The sequence below is a fragment of the Dermacentor silvarum genome, chromosome 1 (genome assembly GCF_013339745.2).
Source record: "Dermacentor silvarum isolate Dsil-2018 chromosome 1, BIME_Dsil_1.4, whole genome shotgun sequence".
NCBI classification, from domain to species: Eukaryota; Metazoa; Arthropoda; class Arachnida; order Ixodida; family Ixodidae; genus Dermacentor; species Dermacentor silvarum.
The window spans coordinates 158006097-158025761 of NC_051154.1; the positions used below are offsets into that span (position 1 = coordinate 158006097).

The following is a 19665-nucleotide window of genomic DNA, read 5'->3' on the forward strand; positions in this document are numbered from 1 at the left end:
CGCTTCCGTATTCCGAAGGCATGCTTCGTCCAAAGTTTATCGGACGAAGCGACAACGAGCGACGACGAAATTTATTGGACAACGAGCGACGATCCATCACTAACCTGGGAGTTCTCAGTAATCCGAATTCTGTGTGTCAAGTGAAGACGCCGGCGTGGTTTACGAAGCAGACAACTGCGGTTGCCATCTTGCCCCTGCCACAGCAGCAACCAATGGAGAGACGCCTTTCAGCACGGCAGCCAGTCGGAGGCCCGCTTTTATCAGAGGGCCTGTGTGACTACCTATCGCAGACCTGCGCTTCTTTGGTGTTTGTGCGTTTTTTACAAGTTGGCGACGACGGACGAATTGAGAAGCGGACCGGCGAAACTTTGAGCTTTCGAACGATACCAAGATGGCGGCGCTCGGTGGCGGGAAATACGAGATATGGCTCCGTGAACTAGGGTGATTTTGCGCGATTTAAAGCTGTTTTCTCGCCCTGCGCACTGACGAATTAAACTTTTTCAGGCACTTACAGTGCGTTTTCAGCCAAACCATTTTGATGCAGCATAGATTAGGAGTTGCAGATAACCAAACGCGTGGTTTTCAAAAATCGATTTTTCTCGCGATTTTCGCGATCTGATCCCCGCGTCCCCCCTTAGTTTAGCTAGTTTTAATTGTGTTTCGATGATACGAATTTCGGCTAATACGAATATTTTTCGTGACCCCGTGAGATTCGTATCATCGAGATTCCACTGTATGTATCATATTTAATGTGCAAGGGTAAAGATGTGTGTCAAGTGCAGCACAGCTTCAACTGTCAAGCAGGAAGCAAGTTACATGGTGGAAATCTGTGATAGCGGTCATATGGTATCACAAACTAATTATGCAAGCCCGTGTAAGCATGGGCGCCTTGGTTGAAGGCTACCCCATGACTATGTTGTTGGGAGCAAAACACACACTGCGAAATTGGCCCTTCCATCCTCCTGTACTTTATGCTTATTTGCATATGACATCAGATAAGCCTAGTGCTCTGCTGTTTCTTCAAGAATGGAGTGGTTCCCTCTCACTCACCTCGTCTCCCCTCTTATTCCATTGAGGGCATTTCAGTGGCGTGGAAACCACATGGCTCGAGTGTCCACTACACCAGACTGACTGGTGTGCACATCAATGTTGTATGGTACCATGGAACCACCAGCTAGGATATTCATGATATAACATGCTTCATGCCTGAATCCATGCTGCGCTTGAAGTGCATTTGAATAGGTTTCATTAAAGTGTGATGTAAGCAGTAAGTGTATACAGTGTAGACCGCTTATAATGCAAGTCGCCGGAGTCGCGAATATCCGCACTATAAGTGGTACCGCACTCTAAACAAAACAATTTTCAAAGCCCGCACATATGCAAGACGTGCACCGAGCCACCACGCGTATGCGACAGTCGAGGAATGCGGCTAGAACGTTTGTATTCAATTTACAGTCGAATCTCGTTAATTCGAACCAAATCGCACGGCGGCGCCACCGACCGGCATTGCTCCAGCACTGCCATAGAGTAAAAGCTTAGGAGAGACCCCTCAACGTCGCGCGCGAACGAAAAAGAAAAAAAAACGCGGCGGAAATTTCACCCTCTCTCAAATAGCAAGGTCGCTGATTCTGCGTTGCGCTGGAACCTGCGTGTACGTGCCGCCGTCTCAGCCACGCTACCGTAGCCACGTGTAGAAAATGGTAGTGAACCCTTCTTTCTCCTTTATGCTTCCTCTACTTTCTTGTCACGTGTTGACCTTGCACGCTGTGGCTATGGCGCAGAGGGAAGCAGTGGCGCTGTCCCAGGCCGGCCAAAGAAACTGCCCACGCCGGCAAACGCCCGCTTCCCGATAACAGCAGAAAACGAAACTTCGGGGAGCTGGCGCCGGGCCGGCTGGAGCGGCAGCGCCTGCACGGCGGCGGGCGCGCACGGTGACAGTCGAAGGTGAGGGAGCTAGGAGGGAGGGCGAGGGTACCACCGAAGCGGCGGAGTTGCCGAGGCGAAATCCGCTTCCCTGCCGCCCTCCTCCCTCACATTCCACTGTCTCCATGTGTGCCCTTCGCCGTGATGTGCCGGCGCCGCCCGCTCCCTGAAGTTTCGTTTACTGCTGTTATCGTGAAGCGGGCATTGGCCGGTGTTGGCAGTTTAGTGGCGCTCACTTGCTATGGGCGCCGTGATATTTCACAACTCGCACTCAAGATCCTGGTTTCAGCCTCACTGGCTGTTCGTTCGCACCACGTGCCCTTCTCCTCCACTTTGTCTCTTTCTTCCTCGAGCACTCCTTGGGGCGCCTGTTTGAGGGAAGCGTGCGCCGTCTCCGCTGACTTCCGTACTCCCAGGCAGCCGCACTGTAACCAGTATTTCGTTTCCCGCAACTGCACTATAAGCGATACGTGTATACATGGAGTGCTATGGCAAAATTAACGGGAGTCTGTAAAGACCGCGCTGTATCCGGTCCTGCACTATAAGCGGTTACGTTATAAGTGGTCTATACTGTAGAATAGTTTACTTCGGCTCTATGCCTAAAGCAGTCTCACTTTCCTCCCTAAATGTGTGAAAAGGATTCACAGATTGTGCTTGAAGAATATATTTCTTCATGCTACTTTGGCAATTACGTCAGGGTACATACTTTTCTTCATATCTTTAGCATATAATCAAGTTTTCCACAGGTGCAGATGCTTGTTGTTACTGGGGCATATATGATTGTAGGCATGGTAAGGTTGTTGTTCTGTGGGCTTAGTATTTGACATGGTTTAACTGCCTCAGTACGTCAGAGGCTTTGTTTTGCTTTTGGTTTAAAAGCATAATAGCAGCAGTAGTTAGCAACCTTGTTGCAGTGATTTACTGTGCTTGTTTCACACACAGCTGTGGCCTACAAGAACGCCTGCTGGCACTGGCTGGGCTTCATCGGGCAGATGGAATCAAGGCACCAGAGGCACTCACTCTACTTGGCCTCGACTTTGTTGTGCTATTTGCAGCTGTATTTACCTTGGTGATCTGTGAAAAGCTTGGTGAGCGCATTTTAGACCTGTAATTCTCACAGGCTGATCTGTGTGTTTGAAGCAACTATTTGTTGGGCTATTGCTTGCATTCATACCATATTCCTATAAGGGAAGAAACGAACAAACCTTCAAACAAAAATGTTTAAGAGCCATTAGAATTCAGTATGTAAAAAGTGTATATAGGTGTGTCTTTTGTGAAGTTGAGCTTTGTGTGAAAAACTAATGAAAATGCTAATGACATAGTACTGTCTAATAATCTGCAGTGTTTGTCACATTGCTTGACATGTGCTTTAACTTTCCTGATTGTATGACTTGCCTTGATTTGTCTTCCTTTGATGCTATTATTTTTCAGGAATTCAAAAATAAGACTTCCATCTTCATTAATGTTTGTCATTTGCAGCCACCCCTGATGACACTCCGCGCAGTGGTGGTGGTGGTATGCATCGGCGACGACACACGTTCCTCATGCTCCTGGGTGAATTTTTAGTGCTGCTTTTAATGGCAGCTGCAGGAATTCTGCACGCATCACTCTGTTCACTGGCCTACTTCGTGGCATTTCTTTGGTCGGCCACGTGGCTGGGCATGCACCGTCCACTAGCGACAGGCTATCGGGTGATGCGCACACTGCTGCTGCTTTATAGTGCCATGCACTTTGTGACCCTCTACACATACCAGCTGGACTACATCCAGGAGCTGGTGCCACCTGCCAGCCTGCAAGCCAGGTTAGCCTTGTAGTTTTTCAACTATAGCACTGGAGCTGCTTGTCTGGATTGCACAGAATTTTTTAAGGGAATCAATGATGAGCAGATAACCAGTCATGCATAACACTATAGAGCATTATTTAAGTAGAAGTATAATGATAGTAATTTTATTTAAAATGCTACCTTATATAAAGGAAAGGTGTCCATGAATTTCTTTAACGAAGTGTAATGCATTTAAAAGCTTACTTTGTTAACGTGTGATGAAAAAATGGTCTTTAATCCTTCTCTAGCAGTTAATCATATCTACATAATGCATCATTGAAAGTACATTGTATGGTATGTTCAGTGTTTTGCCTAAATGTGACCTCTTGAAACATACTTATGGTTTTTAGCAATGCCATGTGTTCATTGTTTTACTTTTGGCTGGCAATTGGCTTTCATGGTCATGTTATTGTGTGCAAGGTGGGTTTCCTTTACCAGAAGCTTTACGAATGTTGTCATCATATTACTAGAGAAATGGGCCTTTTATTATCAGATTGTATGCACATTGCAAATTCTGTAGAATAATCTTGAATTGACCCAAACATCATTGACTGCTCTGGAATGTATAATGAGACTGTGTGCAGGTAGCAGCCAGACTTGAGCAGTGTAATTCAGTTTGATGATTACCGTCTGTGCTCACTGCAGTCGGTGTCACCCTAAGTGCTGCTTTGCTCCCATCTGAAGTTTGGCCATTAAATAGTAAACTGGTGGCTTTACAAAACCGATTATTTGCATGTATGCTGCTGCGAATGTTTTCTTTACAAAACAGTATGCTAAATCTCATACATATGATGCTGCACTGGTTGTCACTGCTTCACAGTTTGGTCAAAGCTGTAAATTGATTTGTTTGAAAGGTTTTATACTAAGGAAAGATGACCAAACACTTATTTCTCAGTTATTTTTGTTTGTTTTACAATATGTGTGATGTGGCTAAGTTGCACATCATGCATCCATGGCTACCACTTTGTTGCCATGTATGTATTGCTACTGTTTTAGAGTTTACATTGACAATGAAAAGAAGAATTTACATTGCCAAGCATACTTTGTAAAGGCTCAAAAACCTGCATTAAATGACACCAGTCATATGTTGCTGACCTTTTCACTGAATTTTAGCACATTGTGATGCATGCAGTTGTCATCCTGCACATGCACCTTGTGCAGCAGCTTATGGCACTGTTTAAAACTGGTACCGAAAGTACAGCCAAATTGGAAACCTTGTGTAGACTTGTGTAGACTTGTGTTTGTTTGTTTGTTTGTTTCAAGATTTTAGACAAAATGTCAGGGTGCTGCTATTACAGGGATAAAAATGTAGTTTTTAGGCACAGGTTACCTCACTAAAGTTTATTTTTATATATAAAATAGTACCAGTGCCGTATTTTCTGGACTATAGTCCACACCCTGTGTAGTTCGCAGGGGCCAATTTGGGCTTAAAATAAAAAAGTTATCTTAAATAGTCCGCAGGGACGAACTTCGACAGAAGTTATGTGTTTTAACTTGTCTGCAACCAGTAAACTGTAGGTAAGCAAGAATTTTGTTGTCAACCAGTAAAAGCCTGGGCCCTTTATTAGACTCTATATAGAAGCCAATACTTCTATATGTATGTGGAATACGATGTATGTCGAATACGATGAACGATTCCTGCAAGAATTTTGTTGTCAACCAGTAAAAGCCTGGGCCCTTTATTAGACTCTATATAGAAGCCAATACTTCTATATGTATGTGGAATACGATGTATGTCGAATACGATGAACGATTCCTCGATGTCTACATCACCTTCAGAATGTTTAGTGCTTGCATAGTTGACTACACTGAGCTTGAACAATGCTGTGAAGGTGCAGCATTTGCTTGCATATTGTAACAGTATTCCATATTTTATGGCGTAAATTTCATACACCCAACTATACCACGAGCTATCAGAACGAGCTAGTAATATTGCTTGCGCGTCATGACAACCATTGCGGAGCAGATTTTGCTATGAAATTTTGCACAGGAAAAGTTTTGAGGGGTAATCTGGCCTCGTTATGTTCGCGCACCTCCGATCTTAAAGGGACACTAAAGCAAAACAATAAATCAACTTAGACTGATAAAGTATTCTTAGAAAACTATGCTGTCGTTAATTACACTGCAATAGGTCAATTATTAGAAGAGAAAATGAAGCTCACAGTTAATTTTTTTTAAATTTCGCGCGGTAACCTCGTCAGCACTTCCGTGTGACGTCACGACTTCTAAAGTTATTTTTCGTATTTGGGCCACGTTGGCTCAGTAAAAGTTCATGAAACTTGCCATATTCAGTCTTGGGCTCCTTTAGAACACAATGCAGTCTATCTTGACCGCTAAAGAATTAACTGAGACCTAGAAGACGCTGTCAAAATCCATGACATCACAGTGAGCTGGTGCGGAAACTTCAAGGTGGCATCACCACTCGCCTTCTGTGTTTTTCGTTTCTTTCTGGCTTACCTAGTGGCTTCTTGCGGTAAGAGTGGTGTTTTTAGTATTGTGGAAGGGTTATCTACTGATACAGAAAAAATTATTTTTCCGTTTAGTGTCCCTTTAAGATTTACGATCGTGTATAGTCCAGACCCCACGAAATTTCAGCGTTCAAACTTGTATAGTTCGGAAATTTTGGTAGTAGTACAATATAGACTTGTATAGGCTGATACAGATAACTGCTGCAGCTTTTTTTTTAATAAGAAAAAATAGAAGAGTTTCAATCATATTAATGCTTTGAATTTTTCAGAATGTGCGATCTTGTTAAAAATGGTTATCACTGAATGCATGCATTGCCTGCATTTCAGGCTTTTGGGGCTGACTTCACTGCGCATTCCTGCTTGCAATTCAACGGGGCCAACGGAGGCAGACATAAGGGTCCTGCAGTTTAGGTCACTGCATTGGACGCTCTACGTCAGCCCTCTGGTGTTGCTGAGTTTCTATTTTACTGTTGCCACTGTGACTCGACTGCAACTCCTGCAGCAGTCGGTGAGCCAAGCCCCGATTGGTCACTTAGTTGACCTTGCAATTTAGCTTTCGTTTGAGTGCCTTGGTGCTGAAAATTTCCTGGCAAAACAGAAACCATGAAATGAGTTTGTGAGAACTGCAGAAACAATTTAGGAGGTGCTAGCTGTTGAAATGCAGCACGCTGCACTCTTTCACCATTAAGAAAGTTATATGAAGTGTTCTTTTCTTGCTGCACCAAGTTTTCTAAATGAGGGAAATGTCATTTGTGATGATGTCATGTTTACCATTTGAGTGTCCAAATTTGGTAGCCTCTAGGTAAGAAGCAATTTGTGTAATCGCGATAACTGTTTATTGATCTTAGATGGCTAATGCATTTGAGCAGTTTAAAGCCTGTCTTCGACTTCAACTAGCCAGATAATGAGATCTTAAATAAAGGAGTCATTCTGAAAACTACACAGACAATTATTTCACCTTCACAGGCTCTTTGAAATAGAAACTGATGAAAAAAAGTGAGTGCCTATAATGTCAATCTCGCTGCCCCTACCTATGATCACGCTGGCAATGTCAACCACTCGCTAAGCCCCATGAGCTGGTGCTTTGCGGATGGCCCGCGTTATCTTCTTGCATTTGGCACCAGCATAGAATCTTTATGCCAGTCTCATGCTAAATCTACACTACTATTTTGTTGTGCATCAGTTCTGAACCTCACCATGTTTTTGGCTGTGTTCGCCACCACCAGCACTAAATGTCTGGGTCACTTAGCATCAAAAAAAGAAATAAAGATGAAATCAGGCCGCCTGCAAGGTTGTCACTATGCAATTGGTGACGATGGAAACATGTGACTTAGGTGGTGGGCGGTGAAATCAATGTCAGTCCTTCATAGTCGTCCCTAGTCTTTTTTGCTTTCAGTGAGCCTGCAGAGGTAATTGATTGCATAACTTTCACAAGAACTCCTTTCATCAAAGTTTTATTTGGCTAGATAAAGTTAGACATTCTTCAAACTGCTTGAAGGCATTAGTCACGTAATATAAAAATTTGAAAAGTTTATTAGTGCAACGTCTTCTATTTTGGAAGACTCCTATTTTTTAAGTTAAGACCTTTAGCCAACTTCGGAAGTTTTTTTTTTTTTTTTCTTTTTTCATTATTGCCTGTACACTCACAAGTGTATGCAATATGCAACACTGTTGGAAAGTTGTGTGGCATTTGTATCATTGTGTGAATATATGCTGTTACTCTCATGATTTATTTATTTATTTATTTATTTATTTATTTACATGTACTGCTGCCCAAGGAGGGACTATAGCAGGAGTGGAAGAGTATAAAAATGTGTCGATTCAAAAGGCAGTAAAACAATACCATACGAAACGAAGGAAAATTAAATAGCTGTTGTAACTACACATACAGGAAAATGGCCAACAGAAAGCAGTCAGCAGTTAACAAAGGAAACAAAGGCAGTAATAAATAACTGAAAAAAAAAGACAAAATAAAATCAAGGTCAAGAGTACAAAAATTAACTAAAACAGGAGCGACACCAGTAAGGCACTAATAGCATAGGTGCAAGTTGATTGTGGAAAAGTACTTGCACAGAAAAAAAAAATTAATGATTTGTTAGAACATCAAAAAACATATTAACGAGTAATGAATGGATAGTACCAGATAAAGCATTTCATCTTTCAATTGTTCGAGGAGAGAAAGTGTATTTAAATGTTTTGGTACGCTCTGAAACAATTTCTAATTAATCATAGAATGGCCTCACTATTAAAGGACGTCGTCTCGCAAATCTCGGGCCATGAAAATTTTTCTAATCCATTAACTATAAGTGGAGTTATTGCACTGCTATCCGGCTTTCTCCCTCTTTTCGTCTCCACTACCGCGCTGGAAACTACACAGTGGAGAAGCCAAGAGAGCAAAGCCCCAGCCAAAAGTTGAGTGTCGCGGCGGCGAAAGGGCTTGTCGTGGCACTCTGTGGCCGCCGCGGTAGACTACACTACGCAGCACACCACTTCCATCTCAGAGGCCACGTGCAGCTGACGCAGCTATGTGTAGTGCAAAGATTAAATAATTTTGGGTCTTTTTGAGATCGTAGACTTATATATTTCATTTATTAAACTAAAAATTAGCAATTATGTACTACTGAAAATGTTCTTGCGATCACGAAATTAACCAATAGTGTTGGTCGGCCAACTGCTTTCGATCAGCTTTCGATGACGACATTGCCAATGCGAGAGCAAGTTCGCTGGTTTTGACACGAGACTGTAAATTCCTTGGTGCATGCATTGCAGTAATATCGGGCTCACATGTTCACAGCAGTCTACGACAAATTGGCAATGTTTTCTTACTATGTTCAAAAAGTGTTTCAGGGCCCCTTTAACGTCGGGGTGACTGCATGTGGAAGATGAAGTAGCAGTACATAATTACTCATTATTCGAGAGCCGAAGAGTTTCTGATAGAATTGAGAAATTTTAATTGTTCAAAATCTCAACGCACTGACAGATACTGTATTGTAGTCAGGGACACAACCTGCAAGTCTATTCAAGCATATGCTGTATATCATTTGCCATGTTATCACAGGCAGTTTGGAAAATGAGCGCAGACTTGCAGATTGATGATGTGACGCATCATGCAGAGGTTGTGGGTTGGCTTCTACCTGCAGCAAATTTCTTTTCTTTCAATTTCATCTCCCTTTAAATTTTTAATAATATGAAGTTGATTAGAAGTTTAATTTTCATATACAATTAATTCTACAGTTCATAAGAAACGTTAATTTCCCCATGTCTTCCTTGGCTCCACTGTCTATTAGCTTCACATGTTTCTTGCTGGAAAGTGCAGCATAGCCAGAATGGGCACTGCTTTCTTGTACTCTTTTTTTCTCTCTGAGCACTAACCAGGGAAATTTATGTTGTTGTAATCTGTTTTGCCACAGTGCAGTAAAAAGTGTCGTTCCCATTCAAGAGTTTGTGCCCCTGTGCCCCTCTTTCTTCTCACTGCTGTAACCAGTTTGTAGCCTTTAGAACAAGCACCTGCAATCCTTCTTATCTGTATTGCTGATTAGTAAAATTAGCGCAAACAAAAAGAGAACTCACACGGGAAGTAACGACGAAGACAAGCCATTTGTCAAGTAGCGCTTATCTTTGGTGTTTCTTCCCGTGTGATTTGTCCTTTTGTTTCTGCTAATTTTCCTCATCAGCAATGCAAGACCAACTAGCCCAACAATTCATTCCTCTTAGCTATAACTAATTAAAAGGGGAATAAGCTTAATGGACTCCTGTGCTGCTCTTGAAATAATTGTGAAATATGTGTATGAAAACGAGTGCTTGGTTGGGAAACAGTTTTACAGGCCAACGAGCTTTGTTTTGAAAGTTATCACTTGATTAAAACAATGGGTTGCTATTGCAGTGGGTTGCTAAACAAAGGAGACAACAAATTCCCCTCTTAAAAAAAAAAAAAAAAGCGGAGTACTTGATTGCCAGAGAATTTGTGCCAAAGCAGGTTTGGAAAATTGGGGCATTATGAGAATGCTTGTATGGCGAAACACCCTTCAACTAATGCTTCCTGATAACGAAGCACTAATAACGAAGCACTGCTTTTTTTTTACTTCTGATAATTTTTCAGCAGCTCAGTAGCAAATGTTGACAAGATTTTTTCTCTCTTTATATCTCTTACTCATAGTCTCACGAATCTCCCAGCTTGGTAACCACAAGTGGTGTTGGAAGCCACGTTCCTCGCCAAGACTCAAAACGCAGTTCACAGCGATCAGCAATCTCCTTCTCTCGAAGGAACAGAAAAGAAAGCGGGGTAACTTTTACTGTGTTGCTCTTGCTTCCTTTTAGTTTATTTACCTTAGCGTCTGTTTACATGCAGATCGTAATGTTGCAGAACATGCATATTTGCACTAGTGTTTTACAGCTTGGAGGTATTGTTGGAGGGTAACGAGCCAAATTGGAGGTAATCAAACAAAGATTAATCATCATTACATAAATGTATATTTCACTGGCAAAATAATTCTGTACAAAGAGGAGTACTTAAAATGAAGTGAAGTCAATGTGACCTTATCTGTTTGTTCTGCAACATTGCCATTTTGTGCTGTTTCTTTTAATTTTAGTATTTTAGTGTTCTTGTCCTTGGTACCATTGATTATTGTTTATTTTGAGTTCTGGCTTTTAGATTTGCAATGGATTGCACTGTGTTAGGTGTCTAACATAAGTAGCACCCCTGTATGGCTTTATACATCAGTAAGGCACAAGCTTTAACTATATGCTGTGTAAAGCTTGTCAAAAATTTCATTTCAGATACATGTTTCAGAATGAAGGCATGCAGTAAAGCACTGCATAGTAGGAATGATAATGGAAGTACTATTGCCTCAGGTCAGCTTTGTTGGAATGTATTAGTGTATACAGGGTGATCAAAGTTAAGTCGACAGGTTGTAAAAAAATTAGGCGCTTAGATGTACGGGAAGACCACCACTACAGTAAGGTTATGCGCCCAGGGGAACACAGAATGGGGTGGTAATTATTGACGTCAGTGGCTTAATTAACTAAAATTGAATACAGTGTAGACCGCTTATAACGTAAGTCGCCAGAGTCACGAATATCTGAACTATAAGCGGTACCGCACTATAACCAAAACAACGATTTTCAAGCCCTGCACGTATGCAAAACATGTAGACCAAACATGTAGACACTCTTTGTACTATCGCGCGCACATCACGATTACGTTTTCGCCAGTGAGCTGGCGAAAACATAATCGCGATGTAGCCGGTGCTCTTCAAGCTCGACAGCTTTGCACCGAGTCAAAAAGAAACAACTATTTACCGCAACCGCTGCGGAAAAAACTGTGACCGCTATCGACGCGATTATGAACGGTGACTTTGCGGTGCTGAAGGCACGCGCCCGACGCACGCACCAAGTCTGGACGAATTAAATACCGTTCGCTGCAACTGCAGTCGAAACCGCGGTCGCTATCTATGCGATCATCGATGGCGACTACGCAGTTTTTTTTGGCACGCGGCCGATGCGCGTATCGAGTGAAAAAGAAACTACCGTTCGCCGCAACCGCCGCGGAGAAAACCGCAGCCGCTATCGACGCGATCGTGGATGACGACTACGCAGTTACGAAAGCCCGCGGCCAACGCGGTGTTATGCGCAGCGGTAAAAGCAAGAATACAGGCTTTAAAGACACAAATAGGCTCGAAACGTTCCGGCGTTGCTGTCATTCACGCACGAGTTCAACTGATGGCTGTGGCGATGCGGACTCCGCCGCTTTGTTTCGGTTGGACGCTAGCGCCATTCTTGCTCTTTTGTGTCGCACATTTGCGGCGCTCCTCGCTCCCCGAGCTCCGAAAATAGTCCGAGTTAACCGATGTGCGGCCAAATAAGTCCGAATTAATGATAGTTTGATTGCATTGAATAATATATGCATACGCCGGCCGGGAGCGTGCACCTCGTTGAGAAACGTGCTCGCTGCCACCCTTGTCGGCAAGATTTTTCTGCGGAAGCCACATTATAACCGGTATTTCGTTTCACGCGGCTGCACTGTAAGCGGTATGCGTATACATGGAGTTCTATGGGAGGGTAAACGGGAGTCGGAAAAGGCCGCGTTGTAGCCAGTTCTGCACTATAAACAGAAACAGTATAAGTTGTCTATACTGTAATTAACTTTTTAGTGGCTGCAGTAAGCAGGCATGTTTGTATTGAAAAGTTAGAAGCAGTCGTGTTTCTATACAGTATTGGTTCTTCTAGAATTCTTCTAGCGTGTCTGTGCTCCGAGATATCAGACTCCAAATTTTAATTGTCGTTCACATGATTAGGCATGCAAGAGAGTTGGGATCAGCGCAAAGCTCCTCTCTGATATGACGCGGCTGTTGCGTGTGCGGTTCAGTCTGACAACAAGGCGGAGGCATTGGCAAAGATGATAGCTGTCCCCCTTCCCCTCTCGGCTGGCGAAATCAAGATATGACAGCGCGAACGCCGCACGCAACAGCAGAGTCACAAAAGGGAGGAGCTTTGCGCCAGTCCTCACTGTCTTGCATGCGTAATCTTGCGAACGGCAATTAAACTTCGCAGTTCGATATCTCGGAGTACGGATGCGCTAGAATAATTCTGCCAAATGAAACTGTGTAGAAACACGATTGCGTCTAACTTTTCAGTATAAACATGCCTGCTTACTGCAGCCACTGAAAAGTTAATTATTCAATTTTAGTTAAATAAGCCACCGACATCAATAATTACCACCTCATTCTGTGTCCCCCTGGGTGCATAACCTTACTGTAGTGGTGGTCTTCACGTACATCTAAGCGCCTAATTTCTAAAAAACCTGTCAACTTAACTGTAAGTCATTATTGCATAGCAATATTAAATGCCTTACTACAGTGTGGCAGTTAAGATAGTCTATCATCACTGAGCTACAGCTTTCCTAAACATAGTTTTAAAAAATGTAAATAAGAAGGCATACACATACGGTGACGCTGTATAGATGTCTGCTTTTTTGTTGTTTTTGCATATTACTTGTACTGCGCTGTTCAACCAGCCAGCAAAACTTGCCATTTAATTAGGCTGCAGTTAGCCATTTTTGCATGTTCCACTTTCTTATTGGCGTCCCTTCATATCTCCATTACGCATTCGTGATCTTGTGTCTGCTGTGAGCCTCGGTCTTTGAAATGTTTGTCAAAGCAGCACTTGTGGCTCTGTTAAGATGAATCGCAATTAATGAGGCTTAAAGTCATTACAGGGGCAGTAAAGTTGTGCCACATACGTGGTGGAAGTGTTAGTACTAACATGCATCTTAGCCATGGCTCATATTTTTCTGTCACGTAGTACATTGCGGACCAGAAATAAGTAGGACACGTAGCACAGATCGAAGTATGTTGAGCAATTTAATAGAATTTATGGTATTAGTTTTCATGCATAATAAGCATAGCACTGCTTCCCTATAGAGTGTCATCGCATTTGGTTCACATATTGCACCTGGGAGCTGTTATAGATTTCTCATGTCTAAGCATAACTTATAACTGTTGTATAAACCCAGCAGAAATTCTGATAAGGATCTAGTCATTTTAAATATAATAATTGGAACATCGGGCAAGCTGTTGATTTATGATTAAGTGCAGAGAAAGGATTCCAAAAAATGAGCACTCAAGTTACTTCAACCAAATTTTATTGCGAAAAGTGAGCAGTTAATGCTCATGATGCATACACAACCCACTATGAATATGTCGCAAAACAAAGTAAACTGGCAGAGCCAATGAAACAACTTAAGACTGACATGACAGGTTGACATCAATACCACACTGCTTCACTGCTGATACATGGATGCAAACAAGCACATGTCTAGCCTTGACCAAAAAGAGCTATTCCATTTTACAAAAGAAAGATCAAAGACTCAGGAACGCTTTGGCCTATCTTTTCTTTTTTTTTTTAATATGATGGCCTTCAACCAGTTCGCACATGTTGATCGCTTGGCTGGAACAGCATAAAAGCATCATTACAAATGGGTCTGAAACTGCAGTCAAGGCATTGCATTGCATTGCATTGCATTGCATTGCATTGCTAAGTGGGAATATGCCACACTTTATAACGCGTATCATGCTGCTTAACTCTTTCCCTACCATGGGGATAATAGGTGTTTTTTGTAGGTGACACCAGGTTTTGTTTTCTGAAGGAACTACTCCGCTCAATATTTTATGTAATACAGTGTAGACCGCCTATAATGTAAGTCGCCGGAGTCACGAATATCTGCACTATAAGCGGTACCGCACTATAACCAAAACAACGATTTTCAAGCCCTGCACGTATGCAAAACATGTAGACCAAGCATGTAGACACGCTTTGTACTATCGCGCGCACATTGTGATTACGTTTTTGCCAGTGAGCTGGCAAAAAAATGTCACAGTTTCGCCCTAAGGGCGAAGCAATGAATGCGATAGCAACACAGCAATGTCATACGAAGTAAGGTGAGCGGCTTTGGTAGCAATATGAATTGTAGTAAACATGAGCTGATTAAGTAAGCAGGTGTGCTGCGCCGTAAGTAGACCGACATGAAGAGAGACTCGATGACCACGAGAAGGCGCGTGTGAAACGGTGGTGTTGATGATAAGCGCTTCCCGTGGGCAGCGCATGCGAAGGGACACACCTGTAGCGCTGCACTGCCGATCCGGGCAGCATTGCATGTGTAGCGTGCGTTGGAAAATGTGGCCTGACTATTACTAACTGAATGAACAAGCGTGGTATGAGTGCGCACAAACATGAATAGATCACACTGAATGACTGCAGACAACGACTGTCAAAACGCTGGCAGCAAGCCCATACGCCGCAGCGGGCGAAGGTACGTGCGGTCTATCACTTCAACGGAAACTGAGCGGTGAATGCACGGCGCATAAAGGTCAGAGCCGTGTGGAGATAAGAGACGGTGCGGGCGAGCGATGAACGCGGTTGTTGGCAGAGTAGAAGTGCGCCCCCCCCCCCTCCCGCTCCCTCCGGCGCTGGCTTCCCGCTTCCTTGCTTGCGCGTGGGAGATTGAGTGCGTTCGCTCTCCGTGATAGCGCGTGTCCCCGCACGCTTCCGCTCGGGCATACGGCGCGCAGCGAAGATTTTATCTATAGGGAACCTCACGGCGACGACGACGCCGACGGCAGAAATTCGGTTGAAGTGTCAATATAAAACATAATCGCGATGTAGCCGGTGCTGTTCAAGTTCGATAGCTTTGCACCGAGTCAAAACGAAACAACTGTTTGCCGCAACCGCTGCGGAAAAAACCGTGACCGCTATCGACGCGATTATGAACGGCGACTTTGCGGTGCTGAAGGCACGTGCCCGACGCACGCACCAAGTCTGGACGAATTAACTACCATTCGCTGCAACAACTGCAGTCGAAACCGCGGTCGCTATCTATGCGATCATCGATTGCGACTACGCAGTTTAGGCACGCGACCGATGCGCGTACTGAGTAAAAACGAAACTACTGTTCGCCGCAACTGCTCCAGAGAAAACCGCGGCCGCTATCGACACGATCGCGGATGACGACTACGCAGTTACGAAAGCCCGCGGCCAACGCGGTGTTATGCGCAGCAGTTAATGCAAGATTACAGGCTTTAAAGACACAAATAGGCTCGAAACGTTCCGGCGTTGCTGTCATTCACGCACGAGTTCAACTGATGGCTGTGGCGATGCAGACTCTGTCGCTTCGTTTCGGTTGGACGCTAGCGCCGTTCTTGCTCTTTTGTGTCACACATTTGCGGCGCTCCTCGCTCCCCGAGCTCCGAAAATAGTCCGAATTAACCGATGTGCGGTCAAATAAGTCCGAATTAATGATAGTTTGATTGCATTGAATAATATATGCATACGCCGGCCGGGAGCGCGCACCTCGTTGAGAAACGTGCTCGCTGCCGCCCTTGTCGGCCAGATTTTTCTGCGGAAGCCGCATTATAACCGGTATTTCGTCTCACGCGGCTGCACTGTAAGCGGTATGCGGATACATGGAGTGCTATGGGAAAATTAACGGGAGTCTGAAAAGACCGTACTATATCCGGTCCTGCACTATAAGCGGTTACGTTATAAGTGGTCTATACTGTACATAAACAAAAAGCAGAATGAATGCCCTTTTCACGCATAAAAGTTTTATTAACAAGATTTATGTCGTAAAAAAAGATATAAATTGCCAAAATCAAGATTGTGGGATAAAATTGAACAAAGTTTGTAAACTCACGCTTGTATCTTCTAAGAAAAAAAATACAAATACATACATATGCATATCAATAAATAGATATCTAAAATGTATTGCCGTCTAATAGGCACTATCTCTAAAAAAATCAATTTTTCAATGAACAGGTATTCCGCTACAAAAATTTAACTGCAAGCACTATAGTTGGGCAGGCCGAGCTGCAGCCGCCGATGTTCTGGGCTGGTTTACTTCGTCGTTGCTTTCATACTCAAAGTCCTCCGACAAAGCGTCCTCCGACTCGCTGCTGCTCGATGCATCGATAAGATCAGCCGCAGAGGCAGCGGAATCGCGAGATCTGCTATCTCCCAAAAGTGCGCGCACCGCTTCTGGAGCCAGAAATTTTTGCATTCTGCTTTGACGATTACGAAACTTCGGAGCGAGTTTAAAAATCACTGCCAAGCGGGAAAAGTGTGAACTGCTTAGAAAACAAAAATATAGTTCTCCTCATTCACGTCCGATAGTGCAGTGTGTCAGTGAGCCCCATGGAAGGTCTTGAAAGCAGCATTTCAAACCATCAATAGTAGGCGGCCGTTTTTGCTTTCTGCTTTGACGATTGCGAAACTTCGGAGTGTGTTAAAAAAATCACCACCTCACGGGAAAAAAGCTAACTGCTTGGAAAACTCAAATGTAGTTCTCTTCCTTCACGTCCGATAGCACAGTGTGCGTGAGCAGGCGCGGAAGGTCTCGAAAGTGGCGTTTCAAGCCATCGATAGTGGGCTAACGATGCCCAATGGGCGTGGTACGAAAAGAGTTAAAGGCTTACAAATGTTGGGTACCCCAATACATGGGCTTGTCCTGTTGCAGATAAAATTCTTAGATGCTTGAAACGTCGCTTGGAAGAGAACTGCAGTGAGAAACCGAAGACAGACTGAAGAAAGTAACATACATTTTGTATGTGCATGTTCTGTCATACCGCATGAAGGTTGCCTTGAAGCATAACATCAATGTTGTATTTTTTTGTATGTGTATGCTCTATCACACCACTTGAAGGTCACCTGGAAGCATAACATCATTGTTGTATGTTTGTAAGAAGGCTTGGACTGATGCCTTAGATTGAGTGCATGCAGATAGAATAGCCTCAGGACACATGGTCTGCAAAGTGAAGCACTGAATGCAGTTTAGTTCTTCTACAAATGCTGTGGTGTATGTGTATGTATGGTGGTGGTGTATTAAGATGGGTCAAGTGCATCAATCGGGCTTCAATTTGCTTTTTGGAAATTGAAATACGTTTTCTTTATGGCAACTAGGCATGTGCTTGTTTGCATCCATGTACCTGTATTGAAGTGGTAGGATGTTGGTGTTAACATGTGATGTCATGTCTTTAAGTTTTATTGCAATAGCAATTATGCAGTCAATTGAGGGACATTCATGCTGTCAGTGCCCTCTTTGCCCCTGTGCTGTCCTGGTATCGACAGCACATCTGCAGCCTATGCGCAGGAAGCTAGAAAGTTTTCAGACACACGAGTGACACGCAGTGCGTTAGGCTGCAAAAAATGGCAAAGGTGAGTGGACACACCATCACACTCTGGCCAATTAGTTCCTGCTGAGCGCTTGTGTGCCGTCCATCTGGAACACTAGTTAGGGTCTGAGTAAAATGGAAAGTAAGCATCATGCAGCTTAACCTGTCTAATCCTTTTATTGGGCATATTGATAAATGGTAGCAGTTTTTTTTTTTGTAAATCTCATCTCGTGCATCATCGATGTGCATTGCCTACTGTGCTGCTGGTGGCACTCCTTATCTCACACACCTGGTAGCTGCAGGGCACAATTTCTGGTGAGGCAATTCTTTTTGCTGTGCAGCAGCAGTTTCCCCAATGTGCTGTGTTGCACCAACATGTTCGCTTCTGTGTATTGGTAGAACACTGTCCAAGGAACTCGAGCACAGCACTAAACCTTGCTTTTATTTCTCATTGCTCTGCCCTTCGGGTGAAACTGTCTGTCTCTCTCTCTCTCTCTCTCCCTTTTGTATAGTGGGTTAGTGTGAGCGTCACGACATATAATGTCAAAGATAGAATCATCTTAGGCATTTCTCTGCTATAAAATGGGAAGTTCAGCACTCATCCTGTGGGATTCCTCTTTGTCCTGGTTGTTCACGCGGCCTGCAATTTGCCAATATTATCCGTAGTCTTAGGCAGATGAGACATGCCTGCTTATTTTTAATTATCTAACTTTTCTCTAATGTGTTATGGCTCTTAATTATCTGCAGTTGCTCTTAGGGACATCACTTTAGTACTACAGAGAATGCATGGTGCAGAAACAATATTCAAGCTGAAGTTGTATCATTCTCATTATTATAATTTCTTCTAAACATTTCTTTGCATGTTCTTGAAGGAACTGACAACTGACCAATGCATGTCACGTGATTATGGTGTAAGTGAAAAGAATACACTACCTTATATTCATAACATTGTCTAGGATGTTTGCAGTTTAAAGGGAAAACTTGTTTTTAAATTGGCTCGTAAGGTCACATAAGACTGCATGCAACAACACTTAGCTGCAAAACATTGGTGCTACTTAAATTGGAGCCCCCCACATGGTCATAAAGTGGTGTAAATGAGCTGTCAAGTGCATCATGCTTTTTGTTTAAAAAATGTTCATTGTATTTTCTACGCATTTTCATTCTTTTCAGTGTGTAGTGATAAAAGAAGTTCACATTTACAAATGGCGCTGCCTTCGTGCCAATGAGTGGAATGGTAGTACAGTGGTGTTTCTTATTGCATTGCACACAAATTATATTGTATGCGTGCGAGTTTGCAAGCCCCCCTCATCCCAGTGTTCTCTGGTCTTTGTAACATCGAAAATGCCATCAACTCACTTTGCCATAAAGGAGTCAGATTTGCCAGAAGAGAACTTCAGACAAAACTTGGCTTGGAAATTACTGGAGCACAAGAAACAGTTTGCAGGAAGTAGCAAAGATGTGTATATATTAGCGTATAAACAATTCAGTTATAAAATCACGAGTCACATGAGAATCACCTTGATTAGTTTTCTACTGCTGGGTCCGCACTAGTCGGCACCTTTATCATGTCAGCGTTACTATCGATATCGGGCTCTGTTATCATTGTTCCCTCCCAGGTCTTCATAAACACAATTGTGAATACAGATAAAAAAATTCTTATAAATAGTAACTGTTGCAGGATCAGACACTCTAGAGAGTAAGCTTTCCATTGCAGCAAAAAAGAAGAAAAAAAGGCACCGTAAATATTAGGTCTCAGTTCCTTTGAATTGAGTAGCAACCTGGTCAGCTTTCT

The 19665-nt window shown here is 43.2% G+C and overlaps 1 protein-coding gene across 1 annotated transcript in view; it reads left to right on the forward strand.

The window, feature by feature from the left end:
* Positions 1-19665, forward strand: part of LOC119436281 (piezo-type mechanosensitive ion channel component 1-like) — a 226650-nt gene that overhangs the window by 22622 nt on the left and 184363 nt on the right. Inside the window, 5 exon segments of the mRNA XM_037703080.2 lie at positions 2866-3011; positions 3403-3724; positions 6541-6721; positions 10370-10495; positions 18746-18784. Coding sequence (XP_037559008.1) covers positions 2866-3011; positions 3403-3724; positions 6541-6721; positions 10370-10495; positions 18746-18784 — 814 coding nt within the window.